The 11,828-nt window shown below is 30.5% G+C and overlaps 1 protein-coding gene across 1 annotated transcript; it reads left to right on the top strand.

Annotated features, from left to right (window-relative positions):
* Nucleotides 1–226: 226 nt before the first annotated feature.
* On the top strand, nt 227–10,683 carry LOC129883667 (uncharacterized). The gene is made up of 5 exons (XM_055958286.1): nt 227–303; nt 412–511; nt 813–883; nt 1,292–1,302; nt 10,205–10,683. Exons 1-5 carry the CDS (start codon nt 227–229, stop codon nt 10,681–10,683), a joined length of 738 nt encoding a protein of 245 aa, XP_055814261.1.
* The last annotated feature ends 1,145 nt before the right edge of the window (nt 10,684–11,828 follow it).

Below are 11,828 nucleotides of genomic sequence, written 5' to 3'. Positions count from 1 at the left end.
TTCACTTTCCATGGTTAAGAGTAAACTTTTTGCTCCACCCATCTAACTTTTGTTCCTATTGGGGGAAAAAACAGAATGATATATTCCCAGGTCCTGAGCATTTTTGTTTCTTGAAAACTTTTTTACTTCCTACTTTCTCAGGCTCAGGTTTGTTCATTTTAATAGCCTCTGCATTGATGTTGTGAAGTAAAACAAAGTTGAAGTGTATCTTTATAATATCACATCTATGGGAGGACTTTCCTGTTTCCATCCTGAAAGCCAGGTGCTTTGCGATCAAATAATTGCTATGGTTATTAAATTGCAGTATGTTGTTTAATTGACAAGAGCTTTCTGTTCTCATCTTTTTCTCTTGTTTGTTCATTTCAGGAAGTTGCTATATTACTTTCATGATGCTTTTTGGCTTGTGTGAAGGAAAATATTTACATTGCCTGTCTCGTTGCTCTGGTGGGGACTTTCTTCCATGCAGACTAATGCAGAAGAAGGTAGATTCTATTTCTCAGCATGCTTACTGGTTATTAACTTGGACCATTTAATCCTATTGGTGCAATTATGAAGAGTGGTTGACACAGGGTTTAATTCCTAAGAGGGGCCAGAGAAGAACTTAGAGGGTTGTTTAAATTTTTTCATGCAACGAACCTTGAAGTTTTTGATTCACATTATATCCTACAGCTTAAATGGATGTAATAACTCATAATCTTCCCCTAATACCTATTTTACTGCAGGGCTGGGGTCTCCCTCCTGATGGTTATGGGTTGTCTTTAGAAAATATTTTCTAGAAATTTGTATGTAATGTTTTTCTGCTCTTTACATAGTTTTTAGCAGAACCTGCAATACCTGATTATCTTAATTGCTGGATTGACCTCTGCTGTGGAGACTCCATGAGGTGCAGCACTACCCTGTAATATGATGCTGCTTTCTACTAGAATTAAACTAGGGTAACTGCATTAGGCGGTCACGTAGTGTGCGCTTTGTTTATCAAGATACGAGCTATAATTGATCTTGTCCTGACTGAGTTTTGGGCTATTTCTTGCATGTTTTGCAGTTTTGGTGCAAATAAAATGCTGAGATGACTGGGCAGGTATTCTTTATTGTATTTCAGAGAGGATATGGTTAGGAAAGAAAAAGATCTACACACTTTTTTCAGTTTGAAAATTATTATGAACAATTGAACGTATCATTATTATGCTTCCTTTACTGATGCTGAAAGTTATGTAATCCTCTTCGCAGCCTAGGTCTCCTGAGTTTAATGTGCAAATCTATTTTCCTGCTTTTTAATATGCATCAATGGCAGATTTGGTAAAGGTAAGTATGATGTGGGATGTGTGGGAGGCGTACTCTACAAGATTGAATCCTCATTATACCAAATCAGGTATTTAAGTGGACAAGGATAGAGCAGCCAGTCCATCATCCATTGATTTCGAAGCTAACCAAGCAAAATTTTCAGTTATTATAAAAAGGAGTTAGAATGGTAGAGTAGGCTGTGTGAATAATTTTCATGCATCCGGTTTGAGCCCATAATACTCTCTCGGGAACTCATTAAAGCTTGGTGATTACAGAATTTTGTATTATTCAGTTCCATTTGTTGGTTATGAGTTATAGTGATTGTCATTTGTTTGTATGATTGATTCAAGGTATATTGTTTGCATCAACAAGATGATATACTAACAACGGAAGAAACTCCTGTCTAATAGATGATTTACATTTACAAATTGTAGTAGTTTAGGTAATAAAGAGGTAATTTCAAAGTCTAACTGCTTCTATAGTTTGTGGATGTACTTTCTTATGTTTGTTACCTTAAAACATGACGTTTAGCTTGTTTAGATATGTTGATTCTTGGTGGGGAGTGCTATCCTCGAATGGGTTCTATCCGGTGCAAATCCAGAAACTCACCGGATGGGAAATCCAAAAATGTTCTTCTTTTAGCAATTATTTCTGATAGAAACTCACACCAATAAAAGGGTGTAATCTATTCGTGTTACAAGTTGCTGTCTTATGTGTCTACACTTATCGGCTTCTTTGCAGACACTTGTATCGTATTATCAAGGGGTCATTTGGTGTAAGGGATAAACATAAATAGTCCTGCGATAAAATTTTGGTGTTTTGTTTGGTTGACAAATTAGGGATAACTTATCCCATCATTTATACTATAGTGAAGGATAAGTTATCTCACTTTATTCCAGGACAACTTATTCCAAAATAATTAATTTTGAAATAATTTATTCCCAATCAAAATCATAAATATGTAATTCGTGTCAAAATTGTAGGTTTGGCTGCTTAACTTTGTCTGGGCCCTGTTTCTGTGTACACTGGTCAACGCTGTTGAGTCACGGAATCATATTGGGGTCATTTGAACGAATTAACTTTTCCTGTTTTTTAAATTTTTTGTTTTTCCGCTCTTGAAGTAACAAAAAGAAGTGATCGAAAATATCCCATTTCTTATAAGAAATAAAGAAAAAGTAAGTTATGCCCCTTAATTTCTATCGAATTTGTGGCGTTAGAAACATAAGTTCAATTTTCATTAAATAAGTAGTAAAGACAAAAATTGAAAACCACTAACAGTCCCCGGAATAAGGCAATCCGAACAAAAACTTGATCATATTAGGAAAATGATGTATTTTTCTTTGTGTTCATCCATATAATTAGTTTTTCTAGAAGAAAGATTAATCTAATTCATAAAGGCTAATTTTTTATTTTTATTTTAATTTGTGGTATGATTTATGAAGTGTCCCTCACGAAGTTGAGTTAGGAGGATAAACCTGTGGGTAATGGAGTAACACGTTTTTATTGTACCAATTTGGATAAGGCTAGGATTGGCCTACTTTTATTTCATGTGGCCCAGGATTTTGTCTGAAAAGGCCACAATTTCTGGACGGCAAATCCCCAATTTTCAAAAGTCAAAATGTGTCAATTGGTAGATTCTATGACGTGGTGGTAAGTCAGGATTAGCATTAATAATGATAAAAACCAATATTTAATTAGGTGAATTTGAAGTTCCAACATTTTTTGGTCGGTTAAATATGCTTTGAATTTAAGTTTTATTCACAGACTATGAAAAATATTTGTACAACCAAAACCAAAATTTAGAAAATAAATTTCAGAGGATCCCTTTAATCTTAATTAGCGAGTTTGATTCAAGTTGTGAGAATGATAAAATTCTTGATAAGGAGTATTTGTGCCTTCAATGTTGAAGGGCATAAATTCAAATTAAGAAAACTTACTTAAATACACAACTTATTTTATCATATTCAAAAAAAATTAGGGAATTGGTAGTAAGTCTAAAAGTGGAAAACTCTTTACTACTTGAAAATAAAAATACTTATTACTACTTGACGATTAAGCAGTCAATTTTCTTAATTTCTCGTTTTTTTCAATTACTTAGAGCGGGAGAAACGGCTTTAGAATAGAATTGCCGCATTCAATTTACAATTAGTCGTCAGTTTAGACAAGTAGAACATAAGGTTGTAATGGTTAGGTGTGTTTGGCAGACCATGGAAATGTTTTTTCAGAAAATATGTGATTTTTATTTTGTTTTTTTTAGTGTTTGGTAAGTACGCAAAAATATATTATATCAAGATTTTACTATGGGAGATGAGAGTGGGAGTTTGGCATAGGAGAAATTTTAATAACTTAATTGGTTGACTATCTGAATTTTTATATTGTTGTTGAGAGTTTGATTTCACATCTTATAATCCCCCTCCTCCTCCACCCATTTCCCCTCCCTCTAACCCATTTATTTTTTTATTAAAAAAAAAAGAAGGGAATTTGGGGCAGCAAGTTGTGAGATGGTAAACATGTGGGGGTTAGGAACGTTTGGTGGGTAAGGAAGAGACAATAAATTATGAATGTCACTTATAAATATGGGCGGATTTAGGTATATCGGAGGGGGTGCCACGCCACCCTATGGTCTCAGTTGGAAATCTGTATATACATGTATATTTGTATATATATATTTATAAAGAAAGTATAAATATTAAATGTAGCGCCCTTAAAAATAATGAGTCTTGTGGTATCAGTGGTTAAAGCTCAAGTTTATTATCATGAAGATGCAAGTTTGAGCCTTGTTGTGGGGAAAACTTTTTTTATCATGCAAGACATCAGTTAAGTATATTAGAACCCTAGACCTCTTGTAAATAAAATCTTAACTAAACCAACAAAAAAAGTCTAAATTTTGTATGCATTTTTGCTAATTAATATTAAATATTATCTAGCTCTACGCTGGAATTATGTCATAGGATACTGTTCAAAGTAACGTGACACCCAAACATTTAAAATTCAGGATCCGCCTTTACTTATAAAATTTCTTTTTTTTTTATTAGTGTCTGGGGAAGTCATCTTCAGTATCTTTAAGGAGCTTGTTTTCTTAAAATATACAATTTCAAAATATTTTAACCAACCAATTAAATGAAAAATTGAAAAAATATTTTCTCCTCAGTACCAAACACACCCTTATATCTCGTTTGGCTTCAAGAGCTAACTTTCCTATTGTCATCCCTTTATTATTCATCTTTTGAAAAATAATAGTAGAAGTTCCAGCTTAGTCTAACTTATATATATATATATAGAATATTGAAAAATTAATTTATACTATCATCAACATGAGTTATGATGGAATAATTTTGGGTTAGGAAACAAAAAAAATTAAACTATCAGAATAATTTCTACAAAGAACAGCCATCCCATTTCCTCCTTAGCCAGCTTTTACACACCAAAACCAGAGACAATATCCCCAAGCTGTTGGAGTTTTCCTGCTGTATGTTGCACACAATATTAAATTATAATAATATTAATAATAATGTCAATCAATTTGCAATGGCTGAAAAATTATTTAAAGAAAAATGGAAAAAGAGAGGGTAAACTATTCAAAATAAGGAAATTGTATGTCTCTTGGGTCGCAATTCAGAAATTGCAACTGTAACGTACTCAATTCATTAAACTATTTTTTGTAATTATAAAAATATTACTTATTTTTTACTCAAATATTACAAAAATTATTAAATTGATTTTTTAAACAAACATAAAATTTCCAATTACTTTTAAAGTAAAAGTTAAATGGTAAATCCGTAACATTACTCCGGATAATAGGACATGAACCAATATAAGTCCGAACAAATTTGTCACTAAGGTAGAACAATATTTGAGCAAAAATCAAGATAAAATTGATAGTAATAGATTCTTTTTATTTTATTTTATAAATTGATGAAAACTTTTCTCTCACTTAGGATAAAGAAAGTTGATGTTCAAGTAAAAATGCATATGTGAAAACAAAAGAAAAAATTAAGTGTGTTTGTGAACCTCTAGACATGAAATTATTTTCCAAATGTGAATAGAAATATACTCTTTAGTCTCGCTTAATTGAATACAAAAATTTGAATGCATTTAACTATTTTACGAAGACCATAGAAATATAGGTGTTGGATTAATTTAAATAGACTTAGAGTTATGAAAAATGCATATAAGTAATATCAAGTTATCAACCTGCAATTAGTAATTCGAAGAAATTAATAGATGTAATGAAACAGATGACTCAACTGAATTGTTAATCATCATAGTTGTAGATCTTTCTCTTGTTTGATTAAACCTAATCTTGTCTACTTGCATCATATTTATTGTTTCCTGTTAGTTATTTCATTAGTTATAATAAACTACAAAATTGTTGAACTTCTCAAATAGTTACAATCGAAATTCAAATTAGACATTCAATCATATAAGTTTCTATGGGAATAATATTTGGACTCAATCCTTTATTACTTATATGATCGTGTATACTTGTGTATGTGTTAGAAGCAATAAAAGTCTTAAATTATGTTCAGTACTTTCTTCATTCACTTTTATTTTATCATGTTTTCACTTTTTGAGAGTTAAACTTTATGGACTTTGATCAACATTTTAAGACGTAGTTTTTTCACCATGTTAATATGAGAAGGATTACAACTTATTAATATATTTTTTATAGTTTTTGAATGTTTAAATTTAAAATATTATTAAACAGAGAGGATATACAGTACTAATAAATTAAGAGACTACTCAAAAATAAGATCATTGGTATTTCACATCTCTTTTTAGGTTTGTTAAAATCAACTAATTAAGGAGAAGTCAAGTTAAAGTTCACTTTTACAAACATATAATTTAGTCTTTCTTAGTGTTCTAAATTCATTTACTCCATGTGTTGAACAAGGACTATAAATGCATAATCAATTCAATATTCAATCCCAACATTTGGAAGCACTTTCAGTCTTCCTCTTAGAAATTGTGCAAGCAAGCAGTAGAGGGTCATTATGCCCAAAGAAATTAAATTCTAATGCCCATTAGTTTACTTTTCCATTTATCTGTCCTAACGACTAGAGGTGTCAAATGAACGGATTAAGCTGAATTTTGACGGATCAAAATGAACTAAGTAAGTAAATAAATGGATTATTGACTCACTAGAAAGTTATTTGAGCTGAAATTAGATAAAATGGGAGACAAAACTCAAGTCGCCCAATCATTCTCAAGTTTTAATTGTTTTATTAGTTCTTTTATAATTTTTAGTATCTAATAATTTTTTTATTATTATGACTCTATAATATATATATATATATATATATATATATATATATATATATATATATATATATATATATATATATATATATATATATATATAAAAGATTTCACATGAATCAATTTGGGCTAGATATCAACTCAAATTTTGATAGGCTAAAATGGACTAAGCTAATAAATGAACAGATCAATAATCAATCGGCGAATTAGATAATTTATCATTTCATAAAGAGATAAGTGTTAAAAACACACCTGAATTATCTTTTTTTTGAGTTTCATACTTAAACTATTGAGAATGTGAGTTTCATATCTAAACTATCAATTATTAGTTTGAGAAACACACCACTCTTTTTTATTCAACTCTCATCATGTGTGTACTACAACACTCTCTCTTTCATTTTAAAAAAATTACAACATCACACTCAACATGGACAAAACATTCCACATTAACAAAAATTAAACTAAATTAATAGAATTAGTTAAAATTAAAGATTAAAGTATTACAATAATATTCCGCTCAAAAAAATTATAAAATAAAATATAAAAAAAGAAATTCTTACCTCACTCCACCACTTTCTCTCACCATACCCCCTCCCCCCACCCCAATTTTTTAGTTTTATTTTTATTTATTAAATTTCTTTTATAAAAAATTTTTAAAAAATTCTTACTTCATCTCCCCTCTCCCCCCCCCCTACAAATAATAATTTAGATATATATATTTTTTTAAAAAATAAATTATACTCCGCCCCACCTAACCCTCCGCTTTTAATATTTTTCTCGTTTTGTGTTAGATATATACATATGATTTTAGGAAAGTATTTTTTATTTGCTGCAAGATAGATGAGGTGAGTATAATTTTATTTTAAAAAATTAAAAATAATAACATTTTTAGGAAGGAGTGGAGGAGGATGAAGTATGAATTTTTTTAAAATACTTTGTAAAAGAATTTAAAAATTTATAAAAATAAAAGGAAGGGGATTTTGGGGAGGGGAGGTGGTGGAGTGCGTAAGCAAAATATTTTAAATTTTATTTTTTAAAAAAAATAAATTCTTTTTTTAAAAAATAATTTCTTTTTTTTGGATAAAAATACTTTAGTCTTTAACTTTTAATTAATATTAACAGTTTATTTAATTTTTATCAAGGTAGAATATTTTATTCATGTGGAATGCCATGTGACAAGGTTTTTGCAAAAAATAGAGAGAGTAGAGAAAGTGCATTACACACACCACTGGGGTGTGTTAATTTCTCAAACTAATAAGAGATAGTTTAAATATGAAACTCACACTTCCAATAATTTAAGTATGAAACTCAAAAAAAAAAGATAGTTTAGATGTGTTTTTTTACGTTTATCTCTTTGATAAACTAATTATACCACCTCTACGACGTTCAAAGCCTAACATCGCCAGCTTTGAATTTGAGCACTTTTTCCATTTTGTCAAATAAAGGCTCACATGAGACCAACTCAATTTGAAAGTAAAACCATAAGTACGTTTATCTCTTTCTTTTTCTGTTACATTATTTTATGTATTTACTTATTTATTCTGAAAAAGTAGTGTATGAGTTTGTAACGATTTATTTTCGTCATTAGAAATAGGCCAATAGGGAAGGATTTCGGGCCAGAATACTTTAATAGTAACTTCAGAATTCTTTTTAAGCTTAACCCAGATTTGGACGAATTCTGAGTCAGGTGAAGTCTAGGATAATTATGTGAATGATGGGAGGTCAAACCTCTAATTTGATTCGATCGGCAGATAGCCAGGACGATACGAAACATTTACAGTTTCGCGAAACTGCATTCGGGTGAGTTAAACTCTCGAAATTGAATTTGGCGTGAAGGGTATATTTTAATACGACATGGAAAGGGGGTGTGTTGTGAAATAGGGGCTTGGAGCTCAAATTCTGAGTTCTCTATTTCCGTGTAACCCGTCAGAGCGGGATTTCTCCTGCTAGAGCGGCCCCGCCAGAGCAGGGAAGTTGCGACTTAATTTGTGACAAACCCCAAAAATAATCTTTTTCTGCAAAATCAGTTTTTTAAGACTTCAAGAGGCGACCTAGGGAGAATTTTATCAATTTTTCACGGATTTCCACGCTTAAGATAAGAAATTTACTCTCTAAATTCATACTTTGATTTCTAGAACCTAGAAAGTATGGTTGGTAGGGGAAGGGTTTGAACTGAAAAACTAATTGTGGAAAATAGCCCTAGGGTGGAGTTAGGATCATGGGTTTGGCCTAAAGTATGAATTGTGTTATATTTCATGATAGTTAGGCCATTGTGTTGATCCTTTATACGTATTTACTGTTTTTTAGACCAAGAACGAGAAAAACGAACCCGGAAAGGGAAGGTTATTGCATTATAAGGTTGTTGAAACTCGAATTTGAGGTAGGTGATGGTCTAGTTACCTGTATGTGTTTCATATACTAGAAACATTGCTTCATGATATGTATGTGTGTATATGAATAGGGAAACATGGTAGATTATACGTGAAATGATCACTTGCTGACCTATTTTTGTGATGAACCTGTTCTTCGTGATATAAATATTGTAAATATTGAATGTATTTGTGATTGTGGTATGCTTGGATCGGATGTCACGTTCTGAAACATAATTGGATCGGGTGTCACGTTCCGACACAATGTTGGTTGTTTGTAGGTCCCTTGAGAGGACCTTTGTGTGAAGTTATAGCATGTGGAAGATATTGAGTTGTGATATTGCTAAATATAGTTGGACTTGAGATTAGTTGACTTATTCTATATATGTGTATGATTATTGTATGGAATTTACTTGTCTATGATCCGCTTATTGGCTAACCACGTGATTCTACCATTACACCATTATTTTTGTGTATTGATACTACTCTTGCTCTGCCTTTTGTTGAGTACATGGTATATTCAACCGGCTGTGTATTTGTGCTACTAAGTGGAAGCGATTTTTCAACTTGTCATTTGCATTCTCCAATGTATCAAATAGTTCTTTAATTTTGCCGTCTTTGACACTTCAAGTAAAATGTTAAAATTAAAAAATTGCTAAAAATATTATTTTTTTTTAAGGCAAAAAAATGAAGTAAAATAAATAAATTAAAACGGAGAAAGTGATATGCATTATCACTCCAATTTATGATTCTAACGGAAAGTGAATATAAAGAGAAAAATTAATTTGAATCAGTAAATTCAAATTAAAATAAATCTTAAAGCAGTAAACACAATAGTAGTATTCAAGGTTTGAATAATTCTTTATCTAAAAGGGGAAAAAAAGGAGAAAAAGTGGGAATTGGACAGAGTATAAAGTTTCTAGAAGAAGTGGGCTGACTCCTTAGAATATTGATTGATGCTACAACTATTACACACATAAAAAAAACATTTATATATAATTGAGGCTTCTAGAAGTTTGGTATCATCACACGCCCTTTCAATTTTTATATCTTCCCACTTTTCTCATGTTCCTTGTATTCCTCCTTTCCTCTTTCCTCTTTCCTCTTTCCAAAAAAAAAAAAGATTTCATTTTTTAAAATTTTTCCTATATATATTCATTTTCTTGATTTGGGATTTTGTCCAAGAATGTTTTTTTTTGGTACCTAAGAAGAAATGATGAATCATCAAGAATGGAATAGTAATAGTTATAGTAGTATTGTTGATGTGTCTTCATTTATGCTTTTTGAATCTACAGGGGATTCTGAATTTGATTCTAACTTTTGTAGTACAACAAGTGATGATCCAATGGATTCTTTGATAACTTTAAATCCTTCTCATCAACGTTTTCTTGAAGATGATGATGCACAATCATGTAGCTATGAAGATACGGAATTGGATTTCAAAATTCAAAATGACGATAATGATAATGATAACGATAACGATAACGTTAACGATAATGATGTTGATGTTGATGTTGATGATGATAATGATGGTGATGTGGATACTTATTCGAGATGTTCTCGTGGTTTTAGTCGTAAACGTGTTGGTAATTGGAACAGTGACAGGGAGGACGAGGATGATGGGGGTGTAGTTGAACAACGTTGGATGAATAATGGTATCAATAGATGTAATAACAAATTGAAAAGTAATGTTTGTAGTGTTGTTGTTGATACTGAATTGAAGAGCCAAAAAGACAAGGATAAGCTTTTTTGGGAGACTTGTTTGGCCTCTTAATTTTAGTGAGTAATTATTTGTTCAAATTTCTTTCTTCTTTCTTTTCCTCTCTCTGTTTCTTGTCTATTTTTTAGTTACAATTATCAAAGTGTATAGAGAAATGAAAGTCGTGAATGCACGATTAAAGGGTTATAATAGGGTAATAAATACTACTTCTTCATCTTTCAAAAATCGAAAGTTGTAAAGTTCCAATTGAGAGAATAAAAAGATGAAACTTATCCTAGTTGTGCTTCAAGACACGACAAGAAAAGAAAGCAAGTTGTGAATGGAAATAGTTAAATCGCTTTTCCGTATATTCTTTTTGAATTTTAATATGTATAAAAATATCTTTTAATTTGGCATTTCGTATTCTTTTCTCTTTTGCTTTGTCACTTTATCTATTTTAATTTAAAGTTTGTGGGGTAAAATAACCTTGTGATTTTGCTAGCCACTCAATATTAAGATCTTTTGTTTGATGATAAAGATGATACATAATAAAATCCCTACAATCTCGTACCAATCACAAAAGAAGCATATTACTAACTTTTTTTTTGGGCCTAACCTGTAAAATTCAAATAAACCTTTAAATTATATATAATGTTAATTATAGGTTAGCAATTTCTTTATATCAAGGGAACCAACATGTTTGTGCACAAGATAAAACTCGTACCAACATGTTTGTTCACAACATATGGATTTATGAGAGGACTAAAATCAATGATTTTGTTTCTTGAAGTTTTTTTTTAATTTTAAATAAGGGTAGTTTCAAGTTTGGTTCGTCGACAAGTTAAGCTGAGAATAGTTATGTTGTAATTAGTTATTTTGAAATCAATTATTTTGATATTATTTCTTATTAACTGTTTTATTTTTTTTATTAAAAATAGCATGCATTACATAATTTCTAAAAAAAAGTTTTTTGTTTACAAAATACGCTCCATCATATTTAGCAGGAAAACAAGTTTGAGAAACCTTAGGGTTATTTTTGTCTTTTTCATTATTTTTATACCATTAAAACCCTTTGACATGAATAATTTATCCAGATACAAATTATTAATTACTAATCTTAGTTATCTCATAATTAGTGGTCAAATAAAGAGTATTTATACTTTGTAGTCAAATAAAGAGTTTATATTTTTCCAACATACTAAATTTTGATTTGAGAACTA

The sequence above is a fragment of the Solanum dulcamara genome, chromosome 3 (genome assembly GCF_947179165.1).
Source record: "Solanum dulcamara chromosome 3, daSolDulc1.2, whole genome shotgun sequence".
Lineage (NCBI taxonomy): Eukaryota > Viridiplantae > Streptophyta > Magnoliopsida > Solanales > Solanaceae > Solanum > Solanum dulcamara.
Note: the sequence above shows the minus strand (reverse complement) of the source record. Positions and strands in the feature narration are given on the sequence as shown.